Genomic DNA, 26,137 nt, shown 5'->3' on the forward strand with positions numbered 1-26,137 from the left:
GAATTGTAATTGCAAAGGGGAAAATTTATTATAGGTTATATATCGGACTATTTAAAATGTAATTATCATTTATTTGTAAATACTATAATAAGTTTATGAAAGTGACATAAATTGTTCATGCATTCATTCTATCTTAGCATTTTCTTCTTTTACAAGTGTATTTTATTTTTAGCTTCTACTTTACATGAAATCGAATTACTAAATCAAAAAATAATAATGAATGAGAGTTTGATATCCTGAAATCATATACTATTATATCAGTACTCTACACAATTTCATTACTTTGTCATTATGGTAAGAGTCCTTCTTATTATTGTAATATCCTTATAAAGTTAGTTTTACCCGGATATGTATAATTTCAACTTAAATATCAAATGAATTAATACCAGTTACTACATCAAATTTTTACTTAAATACGATGATACTGTCAAACTCTTGATTGATATGGTTTAAACAATAGATCAATCTTCTAATCTTTGATCTAGGGGCTAATAAGCATATATATTGAGATATCCCTGGTTGTATTAATAGTGCTAAAATTTTCTTTCAAGGCTAGAAGGTTCCCGCAAAAGTTGTAAGTATTATAGATTAAGATGAGTTCACCATCAACGCCTTCGAGCAATAACCCAAAGGAGAAAGGTGAAATTTCTACACTTCAAAAATCACAGGTTAGTAAAGATGAATCGAATTCCTCCCAAGAGATTGCATCTGATTTTACTAAAAATATACCAAAAGGACCGGCAAACGTAGCACCTGCACCCCAACAAAGGGTAAACGAAACATCATCTACAAATGAATCAAAATTTAATTCAAGAATTTTATGGCCTGATATTATAAAGACTCCAGTTAATACTTGGACATTTTCATGTAAAGATATAATAGACAGACTGGGGACTGATGCAAATTTAATATTAGAATCCAAAAAAAATATGGAAAAATGTTTATTATATTTTTATACTTTGAAAAAAAGACTTAACCTTTTTGATCATACCTACACAGCATCATGTATTCTATTTTTCAGACATTGGTACATTTATAACTTACCTGTAAATTTAATAGATTGCATAAATCTATCTCAAAGCATTTTGGTTACTGCGTGTAAAGGAACTGAAAATAATAGGCCTATAGATGCTTATGTTAAAGCAACATGCGAATTTATCTCTAGAGAAGTACAAGGTATAAAAATATCAAACATTGATAAGATGAAGTGGGATATAAGAGATAAATTAGTGGAAAACGAGAAAACTATTATATGTTCATTTGGTTTCGATTTAAATGTACAAAATCCTAAAGAAATGATAGAAGAAATCTTTAGTGGATACTATAGATATAATAGGGATTTTGATTTGCCTGACAATTTCAAGAAAATATTTCCAAAAATATTACAAGAAGCTAGAAATTTTATTGTCCAAGCGGTTACTCAACCTACTTGTCTTTTATGTGATGGTTTCACTTTCATCGCATTATCACTAATATATTGTGGTATTCAGTATAAAAAGCTTCTCGACAATGAATTCAAGTACCCTAAAAATTTTTTCAGGAATAAACTACCTACCCCAATAGACCCTCAAAAAATGGAAGATTTATTCACCGATTATAGATTGTTAGAAGAAAATTTCTTTGATCTGAAGAGTAATAAAGGTGAAAAATTACAAATTAGCAAAAGTGACATTGAAGGATTAATAGACGAAGATCCAATCGATGGAGAAATTCCAGACCCTTATGACTACAATTTGATAAAATCCGGAGAAGTAAGACAGGAATTACTAGATCATACAAAGGCAAGATTACAGGATTTATTCGAAAAAATAAAAACAGAAGGTAAAAAAAGATCCCATCCAGAAAACTCAAACCAACAACACAATACTCCTGATAAAAAGCTAAAACAATAATAGACCATCGAAATTTGTTTCTTTCATTCTTTATCAAAAAGGATTCAAAGACATTTAATTTATTTTATTTAATATCTAACATAATCCATGATATCCTTGCATTTTTAATGTTATCTGTAATTTGGTATTCTGAACATCCAATATTTTATTTTATGATAGTTCTAACAAAATTTAATACTACATTAGCATATAACACTGACTGCGCCAGTAATCCTTCTTTTATTAGTGTAATGAGTTGTAAATATATCAAGAAATGTTTTGTGTCATATAAGGTTACAAATGTCAAAACTAAGTGATCATCAATATTTTTAAAATATTAATTACCACCTGTATTTAATGATAGAGATGATATTAAATTGTGATTTATAAAGTAAGACAATTGATTAAAATTTAAGGTTTTCTTAATAATTTTTGTTCACTAATACTCAAAAGAGGTAGTTTTATACAAACCGTGAAAATGGCAAAATTTAATACAGAAGAGATACGTTTGCGTAAGAATGCAAAGAAGGGTACTCAATTATGTTTATTAATGCTAGGTTCCAAAGGTACTGGGAAATCAACATTTTTAAATAATCTATGTGGTAGAAAAATATTTCCGACATTACAACAGAAGGAAAGCTTACAAGATCCATCTCATGCCCATATCAGTCCAACGGTTAAAGTGATTAAAGAGACTATTAATTTGGATGAGGGGAATGGTGTTACTATCACATTAGATGTTGTTTTATTTCCAGGTGCTGGTGATAATTTAGATGATACAAAAACTCCAGCTTTAGTAAGAGAATATTTAGAAACTCAATTCGATCATATTTTAAATGAAGAAATTCAAATTAAAAGAAGAACCAGAGACACTGATCCAAGACCACATATTTGCTTATATTTTATAAAACCAACAGCAAGAGGCTTAAAAGCAATTGACATAGAAATGATGAAAGAAATTGGGAATCATGTGAATATTATACCTGTATTAAGTAAAGTAGACACATTGACCGAAGAGGAATTGAGTTTTAACAAACATTTAATTATGGAAGATATTGAAAGACATGGTATAAGATTATTTGATTTTAAAGAGGATACTTTGGGAGAATCCATAATGACAGAAGATGATTTGGATAGAAGCTATCCAAATATACAGATACAGACAGGTCCAAAGATCAATCACATTTTGCCATTTGGAATTGCTTGTAGCAACGAAGTTACAGATACAAATGGATCTGAGTTGTCTCATATAATTAAATTCGAGTGGGGACAGGTAATTGTGGAAGATGTGTCTACCTCAGAATTTATGTTCTTAAAGGGAATTCTTCTAGGATCACATATACAAGATTTTAAAGATTTCACAAACGATGTCCTATATGAGAACCATAGAACTAGAAAATTGTTGGGAAACAAAGGTTATGCCAATTTTACAGCTGGCATCATATCTTCTTCAAATGAGGAAGTAGCCTCTAGAGAAGGAATGGGTTTTAAAACAGATGATGGGGGTAATATTTCTCCAGTATCAAATAAAACTACTAGACAAGGAACGTCGGTATTAAATAAAGAACTGGAAGAAAAGAATAGAATAATTGAAGCCTATCAAAGGAAAATTAGCGAATTAGAGACCATGATAAATGCAAAGAACGTCAAAAAAGATATAGGTAATTTGATAGACACACATTAGCATTTATTTTGTCCTGTATAATTCTGAATTATATTCTTGCTTAATAAATGATTTTAAAAAACACAAAATTCTAAACTGTACTTATATATATATATTTGAAAATATGAGCATACTTTAAACAAAATTATGAAGAGTATATGACACCTCATTAGGTAAAGGACCCACGTTATCTAAATAACATTCTTCCCAATATTTTATCATTTCCACACCCATGTTCCATAAAATATCTGAATCTTCATCTTCTATGAATATTTTATCAGTGAACTTATGTTTTAGTTTTGATTTGAGGCTTTTAAAAAACTGGATGACCTCATGTTTACGTTCTTTTGAAGTAGGTGATAAAACATGGTCGACAATTATTATCGAATTTTGCAGATTTTGTAGTAGAACTTGAGGTAATTGAATTGTCTTTGGTAAACAAATCGATTTTATCTTTTCCCATTCTTCAACAATTTTATCAATTCCTTTCAAACATTCATTATATTCACTATGAGAATACAATATATTAAGATCCTCATTGAATACTTCACAATAATAGTTACGAATATTGTGAAATACCGTTACAATTTCCACATGTATGCCACCGTACAAAATCAATCCAACTAAAATATTATTCAATTGATCAATAATATTAGGATCACCTGTAGGTCTCAGTGTAGATGAAATAATATACTTTCTAATCATTTCCTTAGTATATTCTCTACTTGTTCTAATACCGATCTCATAAAACATGTTTTCTTCACTTTGATATTGAATTAAAGAACCTTCAAAAATTGCAAGCTTTGATTGTATTGATGCCAATGAGTCAAAAATATTACAGAGAACTAATTTATCTCTGGCATTACAATGTGTCATTATCTCAGGATCTGTATTTTCTAAAATTGAAACTGTTAAAGCCTTTAAGGTTGAATTTTCATCAATCTTTGGGTTTGCTACTTGGTAAAGTTGTAAATGATAGCTTTTCCTTGAAAATGTAATTGATACACATTTAGCACATAATATAGCAAAAAATCTTTCTGCATCACTCAAAAATTCATACTTTTCTTGAATGTTTACGTTATACTTTTTGATAAAGTATAAGAATTGTACACACCATTTTGAAAACCACATTGCTTTCCTATAATTCCCATCGTAAAAGCAAAAGTATGCTTGTAATCCCTTTGAAAGTAAAATAAACATAATTAAATCATCTGAATTCCCAATATTGTTACTGCTATTATTGTTCTGAGAGGAAACATTTTTATGGAAACACCAAGCAATAAATTTTGCCTCCATTCTTAAATCAAAGGATAAATTTTTTAACAATTCCTTACCAATAATAACTTCGATCTTATCTCTAATAATAGAATCTCTTTTAAAGAGTATTTCTAGCAAATCCGCAGGGCAAAAATTGAATAATAAGCAAAGTGTTCTTAAAAATACTTCTTGATCATATTTCTGCATTTCATGTATCGACAAGGCAATGTCGTCAATTTCCTTAATAAAGGCTGCTCGCACTTCCTCATATTCGTCAGACATTTTATTATACTAACTAATATCAGACTCAACAACAATATCCAACCCAAATGAAGAAGAACAAGAAAAGTAATAAGGTCTATTACAATGGATTCAGAAATATAAAATAATTACTGGAACAGAACATATCCAAAAAAACAAAAATAATATTTAATGTCAGTAAAAGAACAACAGTAACAACCAAAGCTCAATTCAATCACTAGAAGCTAAATTGTCCATCACAGAATATACTGATATAAAAAACACAGATATACATACTACCAATTCCTCTCTCTTTTTTATATATATATGTTATGTCACTATTAAATCTATCTATTTAACAATTTGATTATTGTATTTTTGAATGGACTCACCTTCTATCCTGAACTTCACAAATATGAACCATGAATTGAAGTAAAGCAACAATAGTAGCATTCTGTAGTTGTTGCTGGTAACCACCACTTTGACCAGTTTTGTAATTGCAACAAAATTCAATCAGGTTTATTTTAAAATCTGTATTTACTGACACTTAAAGTTAACTTTTTCATTGTTAAGGCACTCAATGTGTGTGACGGCGACAGCAAGAGCCGAAACGAAGTAACAGACAAGATCAAAAAAAAAAAAAATAAAGAAAAAAAGAATTGTGAAATTTTTCAATGCACAGAACAGTAACGGTGAATATAAGTTTCGAAATCGAGATGAGATGATGAGCTCTTAACAGGTTGATCAAGTATTTCAACATTGCCCTTATGTTATAACTTGGTTAGTTAAGTACTGTAAGATTTCTTGTCTTTGTTCTTTTCCATTTTCAGTTCTCTTCTTTGAAAACCCCTTATGAATAATGGTAGTGATGATATGAGGGCAACAGATAGAGATTCGAAACATCTGTTTGGTGACAATGAGGAACGGATCGAATTGAAGAATGTCACACCTTCCAATCGAGATGATAGTGTAGTTAAAAACCCGATCAAGTCGATGAGCACAGAGGATATTTTTGTTAAGAATAATGTACCTAAACCATCTGTCAAGAGTAATAATCATAGTAATACAACGCCTTCCCCTAATAAATATACTAGAAGTTCTAATAATAGTCCACTTGGTAAAAGAACTCAGGATATTAACAGAATTGCAATGTTCTTTAAAGATGGACATTCTCCGATAAAATATAAAAAGAACAATGAGAAATCAATGGGCTCTATGGAACCAGAAATACAGAATGATAATTCAAAATTATCTAAATTAAAAGTTGCATCGGGATCAGAAATTGCTGAAAGATTAAATTATTCATCAGATGATACTCCTCCATCACAGAGAAATAATAATTTAGCAAAGATTAATGTTCAGAATGATATCAACCCTAAAAATATCATTAATAAATTACGACTTGATCAAATAAACAACAATTCCCTTAGATCTTTTCAATTCGAACAAGGAGGAATTCAACTGAATTATGAGGAAGAAGAAGAAGGACAAAAACAAGAACAAGAAGAGAAACAGAATGATGATAAGATTGTGTCAACGATCAAAGATCAAGTTATTAATCCGTCTAGAAATACCGGAATTACACAACCTGTTTGCAATAGTGATATTGACATTACAAGGGCCATTAAAAACTTATATCAAACTGAATTTTTAAGTTCTGAATACTCTGTTATAGATGACACTACGGAAGCGAATATTCCACATAAAATCGAAAACACCAGCATTGAAATGAATGGCTATAAATCAACTCAACTAATTGACACTAGCGAAACACATACTATAAAACTTTTAGAACCTGAATTAGAAGCAAAAGAACAGATATTTAACACTGAACAACCTAAATCAGATCATAAAAAGGATTATAGATCAAATTTATTAAACGGCGAGACACAGCCTATTATATCTTCTGATCAGAATGCAATCTCCACCCAGGTAGATTTGACTCAAATATCCGACACTTCAACAATTCCATTATTCCTCCAACGAAGACCGTCCTTTTCTGAAAGTAACCAACCTGATAATAATATTAACACACCTGTGCCAATAAAGAAAAATGAACAGCAAACGATACTAGAGGTCCCACAAACCAAGTCACCAATATTTAATGAAGAAAAAAATGGTGTGAAAAATACAGACTCTTCACCCACCCCTAGGGATAGGGATCAGAACTGGATATCAAACAGTTTCTACGAATCAGCAAGTCCGGATAAAATTTATTTGCAGATTTCTAGTAACATCGATTTAACATCAAGCCAAAATGGAGATTTAGTAAAAGGTGCTAAAGATTGTGAAGAAAAAGTCATATTTAGTGAGGCAGAAATGACACAGGAACTGCCAGAAGTTGAAGAACAAAACGAAGATGAATTAAAAAATAAAAGTGATAATGCATTAGTGTCTGATTTGAACGAATCCCAAGACATAGTACCTAATGGAAGGATGACAAAACGGAGAAAAATGACAAAACTACAAGAAATAAATTTAGATAAGAGTCTTGAGAACTTTTCGAATAAAGAAGGAGGCGCACCTGGAGACTCTAATATTGAATCAACTAGAATAGACTCCTCAAATATCAATTTAATATCCAATGAAGCTACAGGGATCGAGGATTCGGAATCTACTAATATTAAGTTTCAATATCAAGAGTCTTCACCTCAAATATTAAAGAAGACGAAAAAAATATATCCTTCAGGCATTCTTTCTGAGGACAAAAATTCTTTGTCTAATGATGATATATTATTTGAAAATTCTGTTTGGTGTCTGTACAGTTTGAATTGTCAGTTCTACCCGGGTATATTGTTAAATGCAGAACCAAATACGTCCAAAAGTTGGATAATGTTCGAAAATGAGAAAAATTTAATGAATAACGATGACATATATTACCTAAATATCATGATAGGTGACAGGATATTATGGAAGGGTCACCCATATACAATAGTTGGACTAGAATGCAATTCACATGAAGAAAGCATAATCAGATGTGTCAGGGGGTATGACACTTTACATTTGAAAAAAAAGACAGCGTCTGGAACGCTAGGAAAAAAAACATATATAACTCCATTAAGCTCAATATCAATGGATATTAATGAGTGGACCAAAAGAAGTCAATTAATTACAAACTCTGAAGAGAAAGATGATACTGAAAGTAGAAAAATTAGTACACCATTACGAAGCCATAGAAGTCAACTTGGATCATCTCCGTTGAAATCACTAATGTCGTCTCCTATTAGATCTGCATCTAAAACACATTTAACTACTAGTGATTCTACTACTAAAACCTTTTCTAAAAAATCAATATTTAACGAGGCAACAGATTCGATTCTAAGTTATAATTATGATAACCCAAAGTCTTTAATCTTTAAACATTCGATTTTCATATTAACGAATGTGTCAGAAAATAGAGATGAATTAAGTGAATTAATACTGGCTAATGGGGGCACTATTTTAGAACTGGGATTTTCTTCACTGTTCAATTATTCTACTTCAAATAATTCTGTCGATGAAAGTTATAAGGAATTTGACTTAAGTTTAAAATTTAAGGAAGAATCTTTAATTAAGGATTTTAGGTTTGCATGTCTTATTGCAGATAATTATTCAAGAAGTTTGAAATATCTTGAAACTTTGGCGCTTCAGTGGCCAGTTCTACATTGGAAGTTTGTAGTAGAGTGTGTGACTAAACAGAAACTGGTACTGGAATCAGTATTTAAATATTTATTACCTGCTGGGGAAAGTCTTAGATTTGCATTGCAATCTGATACATCAAAAGCGTGCACTGTTAAGTCAAGTAATATTTTTAACTTTTATACCAAATTAATCAGAAATGAAAAACTACCCGATCAAATCAATGGACTAACAAGTTTATTAAGTGACGCTATTGTTATTTTAAATGGGTCGACAGATTTAGATGATTTTATAAAATTTTTGTTTGCTTCAACAGGAGTTAAAACTTTATATCAGTTAAAAGAGTTTAAAACAAATGGAATAATACAGTCAATTCAAAAAATCTTGGATTCATTCGGCAAACTTCCGAAACTGATAATCGTTTATATGAATGTCACTAAAAACTCATCGCAGTACATACCTGAGAATATTAGAGACGAAATTAATAATAGTTACGAAGGAACAACCAAATTTTATTTCAAATCTAAAGAGTGGCTGATACAAACACTAATAAATGAAGACACTTCTCTCGGATAGCCTTGGTAACAAAGAGGTATATACATAGTGATCTGTAATGTTAACACCACATTTTCATAGCATTTTAGTCGGAGAACCTTTACCAATTAACATTTGATATATTTTTTTTAATCATAAATACTTTTTATAAGGAGGAATATAATTTATATATAACTAATTATATATAATCAATGCATATTAACAGAACTTAGTTAAGCAAGTGCTTCATTGCAAGAAGCTTTTATGAAATATATGAATATTAAATTTTTGAAAAATTGTTATTCATGAATGCAAATGCAAATAAAAACTCCAAATTATCATTTTTCTGCCAACATTTTTCCAATAATATCATAATCTGTTGTCATTTTTTCTAAAAAGTGACAATGGATATGGTTTTCCCTTATGAACCTAAAGAAACATTTGGCAATTGTCACATATTTTGCTGCCAAATGATATCTTTCTGCAAAACCTTGTTTATTCGTTTTGGTGGAAACAGTACCATTCAAAATTTGTTGATGGGTTGCAACCAAATCCATTGATGATTTAGTAGGTACTGGGTCATTAGATGTCATATCATTCATACTATTATCATCTTCATCTTGTATGCTTTGTAGAATTGTTGGAGGTGAAGAGGTAAATGGATAATATGTGGGGTAATTGCTACTGAATAAAAATTCGTTTGTCGATTGTTCTGACATGTTCAAAAATGAAGTATCATTAAATGAATACACCAAAACATTATTAAGTAGCTTTTCTAACTTATCGACATCAATTGTAGCATACTGTTGATTAATTTTCAATTCATCATGGACATTCAAAAACCTATAGGTTTTTACAATGTCTTCAAATCCACAAAATTCACTTGGATAGTTCATATAGAATTTAGGAATCAACAACTTATTGGCCAACTTCTTCAATTCGGTATAAATACATAACAGCTTAAAATTAGGAGTCGCCTCGAAATCTAAGATGTATTTGATAATAATAAGGAAATTATAGTAATAACTTTGAATATTGAAAACTGTTATCTTAGTAGCATCTAGTTCAATAGTCTTGGCATCATCCTTCAGTACAAATAAATTTGAAATATTTTTAATAGAAAAATTCAATGCAACTAAAAAATCAGTTAGCAAACTGTATGATCCCTTTGTAAATATATTTAAATTTTCAGAATTCAAAAATATATGAAATACGTCATTAATTTGGTCATTCCAAATTTTTGAACAAAATCTGACATCAATTTTATTAAATAGATAAATGGACATCAACGTATTTCTTAGAGTAATAGAATCACCGCATAATATTTTAGAATGATTCTCAATTTTATCATATGTCTCTTCATCCGAATCATTAATGATATTATGAAAATGTTGTGGAAAGTTTAGTTCCAATTTCTTGGTATCGATTTTGTTGAGGAAAACATGGAAAGTAGAGAAGTTGCTTGAATTAAACTCATAATACAACATAGTGGTTATTAAAATTTCAGATAGAGGATGCATTCCTAATTTGTTAAATGCAAAACTATGATAATATTTCTGGTATGTAACCGAATTTTGTTTTCTTATGTCAAACTCTCTTTCTGTATCAAATAAAGATGTCAAAATCCAATTAGCCTCATCATCAGGTATAACAATATTTTCAATATCATTTCCGGATAAAAAGAGATTTGAATCAATATTATAAAAAACATTTAAAAAGCGGCAGAAATTATAAACCATCAAAGTTGATCTTAAGGAACTTTCAAAAATAATATATTGAAACTTATTATTAAACCTAAAAATCTCCTTCTTATCAGTAAATGAAATATACTTTGAATCAGGAAATGAAATTGTAGGGATTATATTTTTCTTTACGATTGAGCAAACAGCAGATATCTGTCTTTTTATAGTATTCTCATCAACACTTTTTAGAGAGTCGGCAAAAATAGCAAAAACAATACTCAAAATTAAAGTTTGAATCAGCCATAGATTACGGAACTTCTTAGAATGAGGATAATTTGACAGTTCTTCCTTCTTACTTAATTTTTTTCTTGTCTCCAAGTACACATGCAATACACGTCTACTTATTTCATATAACTCCATAGTTTTGGGATTACTACCAGGTTTGTAGAAAGAACCACATGTTGCCATAAAAAGTGGCAAGCATGCAATATTCGCATACCTTAAATTGAAATCTTCCCTATCATAAATTTCATTATCAAATTCACCTTGATCATCAAAGTCGTTTTTTAATTCATTTAAATCCACTAATTCTTCATGAACATATCTTCTCAATAAGGACAAATCAAAATGAAGGACATTAGGGTGAATAAAGGAATGATGAGGTAAGAAAAATTGTTGGAAGTATGATAGGTAATTGTTCAGTTCATTACAACTTGGCAATACCAAATCTTTTGCGACCAGTAACGGGTTCATACCTGCTGATTTAATATCTCTATGAGCTTTATAATTATAACAATTAGTCATATTACCATTGCTATTGGAACATTCTTTATAGTAATTTAGCGCTGTTATGCATAATTGGCGTAATTCAGGCGTGAAAAGTTTAACAGGTTTCAAGTTTGAATAATTAACTGTATCATTAGATTCTGGCGGTGTTGCTCGTGTTATGTTGGATATAGTAAAATGATCTAAACCATAAAACGTATAGTTATCATTTGGGCAATTAAGTTGGGGTGCTATATTATTATTCATTGGAATATTCTTATCCTTTTTGTTGTCATTTGAATAAAATTGTTTCTCCTCATCTTGTATATATTTACCAAAAATATTTTGAATATCATTTGTAAACGTAGATAAATGATTAACATCAAATACATCATCATTTAAATTTACGTTACTCAATTTGTTTGAAATACTTACTGGTGTATTGATGCTATTTGTATCTACCTTTTCTTGATCTGTAACCTTAGGTTTATTAGATTTTTGGTACGAATAATTTCCGAACAAAGAAGCTGTAGATGGTAATTGATAACCATTAGTTTTTTGGCTATAATTTGGTTTTGACCCAGATATGACACTATCATCTTCTTCATGCTTATTAGTTATGTTTTCTGTATTTGTATTGTACGAATTATTTATCGTAAATGCTGTGGATGAACGAGTCATGTTGCCTTCATCTTCAAAATCATCACCCATATCTTCGTCTATTGCAGACGATGAAGCGTATTTAGATAATAACTGGAAGTCATTATTATTGTCATCGATATTATTTGTGGCATAATCGTTAATGACAGCCAAATCATTGATACCGGAAACAACATTAAAATTATTGAAATTTTGCTGACTTTGAGGGCTTGCACTACTTTCCAAATTATCATTATTGGAATAAGAGGTAGAATTGATATTATTGTTAATATTGTTAATATTGTTAATATTTGATGAACCATTGATCCATTCTATTGTGTCATTGAGGTTAAAATCATTAATTGGAAAAGTTAACTGAGAGTTATTATTATTACATGTGAAATTATTAATATTTAAATTTGGTATTTCTTCGTTATTCGTTAAATTTGGTTTATAGTAAGTATTGGTGTCAGGATTGTTGAAATAATCCAGAGGCAATAGTTCAGGAGTGGAAAATTTAATTCTATCATAAATATGATTGTTATCTTCAGTAATAATCGGTAAAGCATACTTTTCTGCAGATTGTGCACTAAAGGATGCACGACGTTTATTCAATCTTTTGATTGACTGAGTGTTATTTGTTTTTGAAGATATTTTTTTTTTATCAATATTTGTTTTCGTATTTTTCAATGATAATACGTTTCTTGTGAATTTTCTTCTTCCTTTTGATGAATTTGTCAATTTTCGTTTATTGTTGTTATTTGCATTGTTATTTTGCTCTTTTGATGAGGTTGAACTTTTATTATTGAAAATAAATTTATTATTGTTTTCATCGATTGTACCAACATCTAAAGCTGGGTCTGTGATAGAAACAAGATTAGATGACACAGGTGATGAAATCAAAGAATTTGGAGTATTCTTTTCAGTTGATACAGTTCCATTACTTGTAATAGTTATAGAATCACCATAGTTACCACCATGAATTTTATGGGCATGTCTTAATAGCAAATCTCTCCTACTGAATTTACGTTGACAAATGCCACAACAATAGGGTTTTTCCTTTGTATGAGATCTTTCATGTCTCGTAAGATGTTCTTGTCTTGCGAATGCCCTTGTGCAAATGGAACAAACGAATAATCTTGGTTTACCACTTGGGGTGACTCCATTTAATCTTAGATTCTCTGGTAATTGAGATAAATTTTTATTTACTTTTGAGTTCATATTATTACTATTTGATTTTAGTGCATTTGTAGTATTAATAGAATTTTCACTATTATTTCTTGACATTACACTTGTACTGCCATTAATATCAATATTGTTATTAATGTCATCACTATCGTTGTTAGTGTCAGTTACAGTACATCTCCTTTTTTTAAATACAACATTTTTATCGATATTGGTATTACCAATATTATTATCATTACTATTATTATCTTCGTTATTAGTATAATCGAGAATATTATTATTTCGTTCAACTGCAGTCATAATAAACTTTTGACAAAAAAGAAAAAGTATTCCTTTTTTATATATGTATGGTTTTTTTCTGATTTCTTGTATTTTCTTTGAGGGATGTCAAAAAAACAAAATTAAAAAAATAATGGTTATAGTTTAAATCAAGTATTTGGTAGGGGGGTGCAATTAGAAATAAAAATACAGTTGGGAAAATGTTATCAATAATAGATAATTTTCGTTCTTTTTAATCAATTAAACAATTTATCCACCATAAAAATGGAATAATTGGTGAAAAATAATAATAAAATTAAAATTAAAATAATGGAAAGTGAAAAGTAAAAAAAAATAACAGAAAACACACACAAAATTCAAATGAAAGTCTGTGCAGAAACAAATACCAAACCCAGTAAATCTATATATTTACACATATAGTTATATTGTAAAATGATCTGTTAGTAAAAAATTTTTAGCTTTTAATAAAGGATAAAAAAAAAAATAATAATAAAATTGATTTGATTAATCTTTAGTTGTCTGTTGTATACATATGAGATTTCGTTGTGATACCCTTTTGAAGTGGTTTCCCCACGGTATAATTTGTATAATCGGGGAATAGAATGAATAGTTGCGACAAGAGAGAAAGAATAAAAATGGTTCGGAAGAAATTATTGGCTCTGTTCTGAGAGTTTCCCCTTTTTATATATATACTGTTCAAAATATCCGATGTTCTCTCTCTCTCTCTTTCTCTTTTTTTTTTGTTTTATTGGTTGTAATTTTCATTTGCCACCCAATATATATATAAATAATTATGTATTGAGAGAACTTGCCACAAAACAATGAGGAACCTGGGCGGCTATGAAGTTAGATCTAAGTTTCTTTTTGCATTTTTTCTTTTTTTCTTCTTTATTTTTTCTATTTTGTTGTCTTTTGCGTTTTTGTGTCACTCGCTCACTCAAACTCGAAAACATAAGCGATAAAGCCACACATACACAATCCACAAAAATAAAGAGAATTAAAGAAAAGCTAACATGAAGAACTTATCTCGAACTCACAATCAACGAACAATAAAGCCTCCATACACCTTTTTCTCTTAATCACCTTTCGGATAGTAAATTAAACAACACATTCTAGAGGGGGGAAGAGGACTAGCTCATGCAAAAAAATAACAGTCATTATGACTCTCTGGTTATCTCTCCGTAGTATAATCAAAACCAAAAATAAAAAAAAAACATTTCTTCACAAAAGGGCGAAGAGACTGTCGGATCAGGATGTTACCCTACCGTTTAATTTCCACGGAGAACATAAATCAGCTAAAAGTAAGAGAGAAAATGATTGTATGCGGGGTAATGATGATTCTTGTTCTGTTCTTGTTCTTTTGAAGAACAAGAACAGAACAGTATAATACCATTCTATTATTATATTTAATATGGGAAAGGTATGTTTATGTCATTTCATATTCATAATATACCCACCCATTTTGCAAACTACATCAACACTATACTTTCCTTTACTTTGCTTTACTTTACAGGTTCATCTCCATTAATAAATGGCAAAGGGAATACTCTATCTGTTGTTGCTTCTCTTGTGATATAATATAATATAATATAATATAATGTAATATAAAAACTAAGTTCCTGGTAATCTGCGAAAGAAATCTAACAAACAATCACTCAGATAATATCGATAATCAAAATATAATTAGAATAATAAACACATATACATACATACAATCTGAAAGAGATATTGACTTGGAGTTCTAAATCTCTAATTTTTCTTATGATAGATAGACTAGTACCTTGAAAACTCTACTCGTAACGATTTCTTGTAATAGTTATTATTATGCTTTATCTTTTGTATTTTTTTGGGGGGAGGGAGGGAATAGAACAGAAGTAATTCAGATGATTGAACCACTAAGTACTTATTGAGTCTGTTCAATCTTAATGTTAGAACTATCCATCTATATATACATTTTATAAAAAAAAATGTTATTTTTAAGTACTATATATTCAAGTATACTCAGAAGTTGTATCTAGCTTGAGTTGTAAGACTACAAAAAATAATATATATGTTACAAAAAATACAAGAGGACGAAAAAAAAAAAAGAAGAAGAAGATGTATCTCTCTTAATAATAATTACTACGCTTCCAACATTTAGTGAGTGGGTGGTGGTGGGAGAGCAATTACCACTGCCAGTGAGAAAAGACCGAAAAAAGATCTTAGAAAATATAGAGACAAGGACATATATCACACAAATCAAATCATATCAAATTAAATTGAATCAATCCCATTCAAGCCCAGTCAAAAGAAATCAACGACAAAAAAATGAGAGACAGAAAGACAGAAAGACACAAGACACATCTCTTTCTCTCTTTCTCTTTCTCTTTCTCTTTCTCTTTCTCTTTCTCTAAAAACGTATATTGCAATATACACACATAAGAGCGGACTGCTATAATGCTTTTTCTTGCCCTCCCCCTTCTTCTCCTTCCTATCCTCTTTTCTTGTCGCAAGAACTGCGAAATCATCATAATACTATAATTACCTTTTACAAAAGCCAACTTGGCTCAGCAAGAAACAAACCATAACTATAGACCACACTTTGACTATATACTGCACTACATACACCTCGGACTGCTACAACTACAATTACAAACTACAACAACACAATAAAAAGTAAGAAATAGAGGACAGACAACGAATAACGGACATCTATTTCAGAGAGAGGGATACTTTACTAATTGATACATTGTAAATTATTCACTATTTCCCATTTCCTATCCTATCATCTCCTTACCAACCGTCATTACCCACTTTGTTTATTAATGTATAAGTCCAGTAATTATTAATATTCGTCCATTCATCTTATTATGCTTGATCACTCCCTCACACAAGACGTGAATAAAAGACTTGAAGAAGATGTTGGACAGGTAGTGCTAAGAACAATTTCTTGCCATTTAACTTGTTTGACTGGGAGAGACTGCGATAGAGAGAGAGGGAATCTCAATAAAAAATTTAATGTTAGTGTTTGATCCTATCTCCCTATCTTACTGGACAACTGTATAAAATGATAGAAGAAGAAACAAAACCAAGAAAAGGATTGAAACCCTATGTTTTTACATGATGTTGCTAATGATGGGTGACAATAAAATCGTTACAAAGAAAGAAAGAAAAACACTAGGAAAGGCATTTCAGTAACAGCCTTTCTGGTATGGTAAAGAAAAGATGGCTGACAGTCATTAACACGACACATCTAAGAAGGAAAGTTTGACGTAAAATAAAGATCAAAAATAAATAAAAAAAAACTACAACATAAAACATAAAACATAAAAAACGTCATTTTACTCTCATACAATGATTAGTTCACTACTTGGTTTGACTTGAATAAAATTGATAACTTAAAAAGTATTATAATTGTTAGTAAAAAGGACTCCTTTTCTTGTATAAAAAGCTTTTATAAGGAAGGCTGCTGCTGGATGACTACTTTAAATATTTTGCACGATTGCTGGTGAAATCCTTACAGGAACAGAGAGGCTAATTATTTTTTTCCAATACGTAATTTAATTATATAATTAATAATTTTAATATGAAATGTGCTAGTAAGTTCCTCACTTATCTTAACAAATAATGATTTTAATTCGAAGTACAAATAGAGTTTTTCATAATAATAAGAATGGCTTGAAGTAAGAATTAAGATTATGACATTTACTTTAACTTTGAAGCTGTACAACTATTTTTCAACAATAAATGAAAGAAAAGATTATCATTTGCAATAATAAGAACTTTCTTAAGAGATAACTCAGTTGACTTGTTACTACATCTTAGATGATTCTTAGTTTCCTTAAATGTTAAAGTTTGGTTCTTCATGTTGGAAACCCATCAAAATACTAGAATCTTTTAGTTAGAAAATAGAAACGTTATTACTATTCCATTGATATCACAAAGTAAGGAAGCAGATAGAGATAGTCAATCCAAAGCTTATCTGCACTGATAACCGTTATGATACCTAATATGAGAATTATCTTGTTAAAGTAGTAGTCAGGATTACCTTCTTATTACACTACATTCTTTTATCCTCTGCAGTGTTAAATTTTAATTATTGCGGGGGATAAGGGTGGTAGTGAGTCCTTTAGTTTAAGAGCGAGGATTGTTTGATCAAAAGACTCTCCTTTTCTAAATGAATTGGTTTTTTAAGCTTCAAACTCTTCTTGTAATTATCATAATATCGTTCAAGTGTTCTTTTAGCTGCAAATCTTGCTACAAATCAATTTAACAACAATACATCACCATTGATGTTTAGTCTTTTTGGAATCGTCGAGCGTATCAAGAAGTGATGACAACTAATAGAAACATTACAAAATATAAATTTTAATAAAGGAACAAGTTGTATAGTTTAATAAAAAACAAATCCTTGAGCAAATTGTTCAACAATGGAGGTTTCATCCTTTATTTAAACCAAAGTGAATATAATTACTACTTAGAATTGTGTTGATACTGTTGATCTTCTTCCAATTATTGGAATAATTTGTATACTCTATCCATCGCTTTCCAAAGAAATCTTAATGTAATAATAATTATTGCTATTTATTCATTTATTCAATTATTTAAATATTTATTGCCCATTACTATTATTCTGGTTTTAATCTCAATTTCTTTTACAATACAGCACCAAATCCAAAGGTTAACTTAATTGATCTGACATAATAATCTTCAAAATTGGCTCTTGCTCTATCTTCTTCACCAATCGGTATCCCACTCCAATCAACTTGAATCTTAGTTTCATGAAACTCTTTGGATTCATGAAATTCCATTCTAATAGTAGAATTGTTTCCTTTATTCCACGATAATAATCTCCATTCAAATTTTAGAATCTTATTTGGAACCTCTTCCACTAATTTACTAATGATATTACCTCCAAATATTTCAAATTCTTCATCTTTTTGTAATAATCTTTCTTTACCATCACTCTTAACACCACCTTTACTCCATGCAATTATTCTTTCTTTATCTAAAAATGTTTTGTATAATTCTTCAGCAGGTGCATTAAAAGTTGGTTCCAAATGAATAGTAGTAGTGTTACCTGTACCAATCTTAATTGCTGAAGTTTTTTTACTAGAGGAAGAAGCATCTGTTTGTGTTGAAGTTTTCACAGTAGTGTTTCCTGATGTTGCAGTAGTAGATGCATTTTTATTAAACTCACCTAAACTTTGCTTTTGATTTGATTTGGTAAATGTAGAGGTAACCTTTTCCTGGGATATTTGAATATCATTACCGTTTGCAATTAAAAGATCTTTACCAAATTGTTGAAATATTTCTCTAAATTTTGGTAATAATTTCTCTCTAATAATTGGCTTAATTTCGTTCAATTTAGTTGTTTCTTTATAGACCGAAATTTCGAATTGATAATCATCAATTTCTGAATCAAATGCAACTTCTGGAACACTAATACTACCTTCAAATCCATTTCCTTCAACTTGTCCCTTCATTGCCATTACAATTTCTAAATCAAATAAAGATATAACTTTACCCTTACGTTGATTAACTTCACAATCACCTTCTATCGACGAAACTTTATCAACAATTGCATATGTTTCTTCACCTGAATCGGTGCTAACACCAGTTAGTTTCTCATGTAAATACTTTTTAGCCCAGTCAATACAATTTTTATCAACCCAATGCCAATTGTTTGGATTATTAACAACCATCTTTTAATCTTAACTATTTCTATATTATCAGACCTTACAATGATAGCCTACTTTTGCAAATAAAATTCTAATCCAATGGACAATAAACCTAAATCTTATACTTTCAATACCTTTAAATATTTCAGATTATTCTATATTTTTTTATACTGAAGGTTGAACATTCCAATTTCCAGAATATTCTTAATTACTATTTTTCCGATCAAAAAAAAAATCAATGTCAGTAGTATATCTTGGGAACTAACATTTGAATAAATGAATACGACAAGTAAAGATATTTAAGTATATATATAGATCAAAATGGGTGATATTTGTAATAAAATGAAATATTTTATCCTGAACTTAAAGTATTCTAAATTTAATGTAAATTTATGTACAATATGTTTACTATGAAAAACTTAATGCATTTTTAGCATACAAGTTTAAATTTTATTCTTTTAATAATTTTACAAAAATTCAGTTAGATTAGTAGTAGTCATGGATGGTAATCCACGACCTAAGAAATCTAACATCATATGCATACCGCCACCACTATACTCATCAACGTCTTGCGGCAAAACTTGTGAGATACCTTCTAAAAACCATACTTTATTCTTTACTTCAGTTGTAAAACCTCTCAATAACTTATAATAACTTCTCATGATTCTCATCGCACCTAAGTCACCTGTCATTAATAAGGCCAAGAAAGTTTTGTCTAATAAAGCTGGGAATGCAAAAACACGTAAAATAAAATCTGTTTGATCCTTATTACGGTTCAGCTTATCTAAGTAAGCTAATGTAATCAAATAAGGCGAATCAACCTCTAAAGGATACATATCAGCAATACTTTCATCAAAGCAAATCAACTCAGATATCGTATCACTATCTTGATTAATAAGACCGCCAAGCCCACTTAAATCCATCGATAATAGATCGTAAAATCTAGACTTTTCGCTTAATGGCCAAACTGCAGTTAAAATAGTAGCAGCACCTTTTACATGGAAAATCCAAGCTGAAGGTGAAAGGGTATTTGATGTATTAGGAGTACTATTAGATGCATTTGCCAAAGAATCCATAATTAATATTATAGAACTTGCAACTAGAGCATCTTTATTAGCCTCTGATATTTGCAGAACAGCTTCTCTTAAAAGTCTCAATGCATCTATTCTATGCGAGGAAACGTAATGTTCCAATCCTGTTTCAGTACGAGAAAGATGAGTTGCACTGAATGCTAATAGCGAATGCATTAGAAATGGATATTCAAGAGCTAAAGCAGGAATATCAACACTCCAGACGTTTTGTCCCGAAATTCCTGATTCGATAATTGTTGGCCAGACCTCTGTACAATAATGATGGAATAACTTCAAATCAACCACATTTAAGTTCCCTTGTTGAGATAAATAAACCCATTTCGAAACTTTCGTATCACCGTCTTTGGGAGAGGAATTATCCACCTTCGGTTGTGATATTGGTGGAGGTTGATACATCGATGATACCTTCAAGTTGGATATGGATAAATTGTTTGATTGATTCAAAGAAGCAGTCGGAAGGAGAGGTAATGAATTTGAAGAGCCAAAAATTTGAGAAATACTATTTATCGATGTAGAAGGACGCAATAGCACACTTCCGTTATTATCTGCTGAAAATGTTCTAGTCATGGTATTTGTACCAATTTTTGTCATTGGGGTCAATGGAATCGAAGTGCTTGTTAAGTTATTCTTCACTGGCATTTCATTTCTAACTTCAACAGTTTGTCTAATGACTGGATTCATTTTGTCTCCTTGCCTTTCGACGGTTTTTAATGCATTAGAGAAGTTGCTGTTATTACTATGATGACTGTTATTACTGGTAGAACTATTTTCACTATTTTTCTTTTTCATAACTAGTTCTGAATGTTGCTGTTGCATATTAGCCAATGCCTCTTCCCTAGTTTTAACCTTTGTTACTGGGGTGCCTACAGAATTAGCTTGGTTTGGTTGAATCTTCAAACCCAAAAGCTCTTGATAATCATAATTAACACCTCCTACACCAGCAGGTGAAAAGACGCCCATATTCATACTAGCACCTAAACTTAGGCTATTACTCATAGTTTGTCCCATACCTACACCCATGAAACTTTTTGCTTTACTCAGTTGAGTGAAACTATCTGGGTTTAGAAGTGAAGGGGTATTTACATTTTGATTTTGAGTTTGAGTTTGATTCTGGGGGTTTGTAATTGATTGATTTAAGTTACTAGTACCGTTAGCAGCGGTAGTTTGTTGACCCAATGGATTTGGAATTCTCCCAGGCGAGAAGATGCTACTGAAACTATTAGTGATACTCATTCCTGTAGATTGAAGTTGTGGTGATGCAGGATTTGGAAGATCTATAAAAGGTGTAAAAGCTTTTTCTTGGCTAGCTGATAAAGCTATAGAAGTTGAAGACAATGCTGGAATTAAGCCAGAGTAAGAACCTGATGCTGATAATGTCATAAATTGAGGTAGTAATAGCATTTGCTTTTGCTGAGTTTGGGTAACTCCATTTATGTTTATATTTGAATTTTGATTTTGTTGTTGTTGTTGAATATTAATTTGATCTGATGCATTATTTGGAACATTATTACTTCGAATGATTCCATCTTTTGTAGTGGTTATTAATTTATCATTGGATAAACCATTTAATTTTATATTATTTTCCATTTTCAATCTATTAATCGCTGATATATCAATATTATTTTTGCTTAATTCCTTTGGCTTCTGGATTCTATTAGCATTATTATTATTGTTATTATTATTATTATTATTATTATTATTGATTTTTCCAATTGAATTTTTATCATTTAATAAATTTGTATTGTTGTTACTATTATTAATATTCTTTAGAGGATTTTTTTTCTTCCTTGGTTGGACAGGAGTATATACACAGTTTAGTTTCATATTAATACATTTTTGACAGATCGGTTTTGACTCATCACACTTAACCCTTCTTCTCTTACAATTGTCACAACCATTTTTTGATTTTTTATGGAATTTTCTTTTACCAGTTGAAGTTTTACTAAACGTTTTACCACCTACATTCACTAATTCGATGTGATCAGTTGGGCTTTCTGAATTTATTGATGTATTTGCAAGTGTATTTGCAGTTGGGGCTGTTATTGTTGAAGATGACGACGATGAGGATACATCTACAGCAGTTGGTAACATTTGGGTATCATGAAGTACAGTTCTTGCGATACTGTCTTTGTTTTTGTTGTTGGTGGTATTGGATTCAGATAATTTTAAATGTTTTGAATTATCTATGATTAAATTGGCAGTTCTTCCTCCCATCGACATCATTGAATAATAGGAAGAGATAGCTTTGTGTTTAGTGTAAGTATGTGAGGGGTATATATATATATCTTTTAGTTAAAATAATTTTTTTCAATTTTTTTTTCAATTTTTTTCTTTATAATCTATTTCCCCCTTCAGTAGAGTAGTGAGTAACTAACCAAAATTTGAGTTTAAAAGTATATGAATGAATATTAATAAGAGCCACAAGTAATATGTAACTATTTCAAAATTGCAGAGAGTCTGTCTGAATTAGTTCAATATCTTGTGAACCCGAATAACTTTAATTTCTCTTAATTCTTGTATTATTGAATATTATTTATTTCGAATTAAAACCGTTAATATAGTTCGAAATGAAATAGTAGAAAATACAAATACAAATAGAAATACAAATGTTTCTGCGAGAAGGAGGCCACCACCTGGAAAATATCTTTAAAGAGAATGAGGAACTATTAGTCTATTTCCCGTAATAGTTAAAGTTGAAACTAAAGTTGAAGTTTGTTTGACCTGATTCGTTCTTTGAATAAAAATATTAAGAAATCACAGGGTGTAACTTGAATGAAAGGTAAAGCACATCTAAGTTAGTGTATGGTATGGTGTCGACAACAAGAATAGTAAGTGCAATACCAGTTACTCAGGAAGTGAGAGAGAGAGAGAGAGAGAGAGATAGTTGATGGGGTGGGAAAGAGCAAGAGAAGTTAGAGATTGTGAATTAGGAAAGTAGAGCGATTATTAAAAAGGTGTCAAAGGGCTAGATGGAAGAGATGAGAGATGAGAGATGAGAGATAGTGAATGTGAATGTGGAAGGATGTGGATGGGATGGGATGGGATAAGAGATGAAGTTGAAGTTGAAGTTGATTCTATTAAATTCGTCAAGTTCATTGATTGATTGATTGATTAGTTTATGTGTGATGATATAGAAAGAGATTGAGGACCGACAGCCTGAGTTGAGAGTGCTTCTTCCGATGGGAAGGTGAGTGGGCTGCATCTGCATCAGCATTAACATTTCGACGGAACAAGCAAGAGTAAGAAAACACAAAAAAATAAAATTTTTTTTCTTCTTTTCAACTTTTGGTTCTTCTTTGAAGCAGCACCGAGTTTCCTGATTGGGACAGACCGCTGTGCCCGATTGGTGCATCTCTTCCTGGACAATCGCCGTCTTGTCCGCCGCTGACACATTTATTCCCGGGTCATTTTTGTGTACACAAAACAGCAAAAACAGAAAAAGAAAAACAGAAAACATTTTTTTGTGCCGTTTTCACTCTGACGCGATGTCTCTTTATACGGAACCCGGCTGCTGTTTTTGTCTTTTTTCCAAAAATAAATTTTTTTTCTTCCAGCGTACCTACGTACAACGGTATGTCTGTACCTAACACTCACACTCACGCTCACACGCAGATATATCTGGCTAGTGTGTGTGTTGTGGACTTATGTAACTATATACGACACTATCTCCCCTCCTTCTCCTTCTCCTCCTCCCCCCCTCTCTCCAAGGTCTCGGTGGTGGTTGTCCTTCCACCGGAGACAACTCACACTAGGTGCGATAATCAACAGAGAGACAGATGAGACAACCAATACATTACTTTACTTACTTTCTTACTTACGTCACGTTACCTGGACTGGCCTGGGTCTGGGTCTCAGTGTGGGTCGGCGTCAATTGTAAAACTGATCTACATTGCTTCATCACTTAAATACTGAAATGTGTCCCCCCCATCCATGTCGTAGCTGAGACTGGGGTCAGGAACAACTATAATTACATAATTATTTTCTTAGCCTTTTCATACATACTGTCCCAATCGATCCTTTTCTTCTCATCCCAATCCCAATCCCAATCCTATTGCTCACCCTCACCCATTTAGATGGTCTCCCAACAGTCGTCACATTCTTCTCATTATAGGTTGGCTATTCTGGTATTGAATGAATAGAAAAAATTTATCCTAAGGACTGATTTATTCACTTACGTAGTTATTTATGGGTTTGTTTCTATGTATCGGGGAAAAAAAATTATTTATCTTTACTTATACATTAAATCTTGTTTTATTCCTTCCTCCCTTCATCCTGTCTTCTTCTTTTCTTCTTTTCTTTCTTTCTTTCTTCCTTCACCTTTCGAAATAAAACATATATACATATTTATAAAGTGTGCGTGCACACACAACTCACAGACTCATACATGCACATCAGATCCATCTCGTTAAAAGAGCAGAAGAATGAAGGCAAAGAAAAAGAACACACTAAAGGTGGAAAGCAATAAAACTTCTTACTATTTGCAATAATGATATCATATACGATAATAATATTTAAATTGTTCTTATAAAATTGTACATTTTTTACTCTTTTTAATAACCGGTGGCTCTAAAGCTGCTACAATAGCTTCGTCAAAGACATTTTTTAAACCACGTTGGGTCAATGCAGAACATTCTACATACTTGACTGCTCTCAACTCTCTTGCTAATCTGTCACCTTGTTCTGGAGTGATTGGGCGCAATCTTTGCCTTTGTAATTTTTCAATAATAACTTTGTCATCTCTTAAATCGATTTGTGTACCCACAATTAAGCATGGAACACCTGGACAATGGTGATGTACCTCTGGGAACCATTTTTCTTTGACATTTTCAAAAGATGGTGGGGAAATTACACTAAAACAAACTAAGAACACATCTGTCGATGGATACGAAAGGGGTCTCAATCTATCGTAATCTTCTTGACCAGCTGTATCGAATAATCCTAAAGTGTATGGTTCATCACCGATCATTACTGTTACTGCATAGTTATCAAACACAGTAGGAACATAATCTGCTGGAAATTGGTTAGTGGTATATGATATTAATAAACAGGTTTTACCAACAGCACCATCACCGACAACAACACATTTCAAAGTTTGCATTTTTTTTATGTTATATTATGTTATGTTATTATTATATTATTATTATAATTATTATTATGATTATGATTATATTATGAGGATGATTATTACTATTGATATATTATTGTTGTAATTTATTACTAATCAATGTAATAAAGGGGACTGAAATATATATATATGGATTTAATATTCTTCCTTTTTTTTTTTTTGCTTCCTTTATAGATATATGTGTATATATTTGGCGAAAACAAAGGGATTCAAATGAATGTATAATATATATACTAATGCTGAGAGTAACACAATAATAATACCAAAATAAATTAATTCAACAGCGAAAAGTGTACCTTAAGTTCCTATTGTAATCTTAAAATTGCCTCTTTTTCCTATTAATACTGTAATTTTATTTTATCGAACGTAGGTTTTCAAACCAAATGAGATAAACTGAACTAATCAAAAAGACAAAAAGTTTAAAAAAACACACACAATTGAATATATATATTCTTAGGTGACTTCACCAAAACCAACTACTAATCCAAGCTATTCCAAGAATAAATATATATGTTGTATAACGAATAC

At 30.7% G+C, this 26,137-nt stretch overlaps 8 protein-coding genes across 8 annotated transcripts; 3 read left to right on the forward strand and 5 right to left on the reverse strand.

Annotated features, from left to right (window-relative positions):
• Positions 1-593: 593 nt before the first annotated feature.
• Positions 594-1,892, forward strand: BUR2 (Bur2p; the record flags this gene model as incomplete). Its single annotated transcript, XM_001644437.1, has 1 exon — positions 594-1,892. One exon carries the CDS (start codon positions 594-596, stop codon positions 1,890-1,892), a length of 1,299 nt encoding a protein of 432 aa, XP_001644487.1.
• A 457-nt stretch (positions 1,893-2,349) lies between these two features.
• On the forward strand, positions 2,350-3,555 carry SPR28 (septin SPR28; the record flags this gene model as incomplete). Its single annotated transcript, XM_001644438.1, has 1 exon — positions 2,350-3,555. The coding sequence occupies one exon, from the start codon at positions 2,350-2,352 to the stop codon at positions 3,553-3,555; it is 1,206 nt and encodes a 401-aa protein (XP_001644488.1).
• Positions 3,556-3,669: 114 nt separating this feature from the next.
• Positions 3,670-5,073, reverse strand: ADY4 (Ady4p; the record flags this gene model as incomplete). The annotated part of the gene is made up of 1 exon (XM_001644439.1): positions 3,670-5,073. One exon carries the CDS (start codon positions 5,071-5,073, stop codon positions 3,670-3,672), a length of 1,404 nt encoding a protein of 467 aa, XP_001644489.1.
• An 810-nt stretch (positions 5,074-5,883) lies between these two features.
• Positions 5,884-9,225, forward strand: RAD9 (chromatin-binding protein RAD9; the record flags this gene model as incomplete). Its single annotated transcript, XM_001644440.1, has 1 exon — positions 5,884-9,225. The coding sequence occupies one exon, from the start codon at positions 5,884-5,886 to the stop codon at positions 9,223-9,225; it is 3,342 nt and encodes a 1,113-aa protein (XP_001644490.1).
• A 296-nt stretch (positions 9,226-9,521) lies between these two features.
• ADR1 (DNA-binding transcription factor ADR1) lies at positions 9,522-13,754 on the reverse strand (the record flags this gene model as incomplete). The annotated part of the gene is made up of 1 exon (XM_001644441.1): positions 9,522-13,754. One exon carries the CDS (start codon positions 13,752-13,754, stop codon positions 9,522-9,524), a length of 4,233 nt encoding a protein of 1,410 aa, XP_001644491.1.
• Positions 13,755-18,367: 4,613 nt separating this feature from the next.
• AHA1 (Aha1p) lies at positions 18,368-19,417 on the reverse strand (the record flags this gene model as incomplete). Its single annotated transcript, XM_001644442.1, has 1 exon — positions 18,368-19,417. One exon carries the CDS (start codon positions 19,415-19,417, stop codon positions 18,368-18,370), a length of 1,050 nt encoding a protein of 349 aa, XP_001644492.1.
• A 443-nt stretch (positions 19,418-19,860) lies between these two features.
• Positions 19,861-22,707, reverse strand: Kpol_529p15 (Zn(II)2Cys6 transcription factor; the record flags this gene model as incomplete). Its single annotated transcript, XM_001644443.1, has 1 exon — positions 19,861-22,707. The coding sequence occupies one exon, from the start codon at positions 22,705-22,707 to the stop codon at positions 19,861-19,863; it is 2,847 nt and encodes a 948-aa protein (XP_001644493.1).
• Positions 22,708-25,006: 2,299 nt separating this feature from the next.
• CDC42 (Rho family GTPase CDC42) lies at positions 25,007-25,582 on the reverse strand (the record flags this gene model as incomplete). The annotated part of the gene is made up of 1 exon (XM_001644444.1): positions 25,007-25,582. One exon carries the CDS (start codon positions 25,580-25,582, stop codon positions 25,007-25,009), a length of 576 nt encoding a protein of 191 aa, XP_001644494.1.
• Between the last annotated feature and the right edge of the window lie 555 nt (positions 25,583-26,137).

Source organism: Vanderwaltozyma polyspora, genomic scaffold (assembly GCF_000150035.1).
Source record: "Vanderwaltozyma polyspora DSM 70294 KpolScaffold529 genomic scaffold, whole genome shotgun sequence".
In the NCBI taxonomy this organism is placed as follows: Eukaryota; Fungi; Ascomycota; class Saccharomycetes; order Saccharomycetales; family Saccharomycetaceae; genus Vanderwaltozyma; species Vanderwaltozyma polyspora.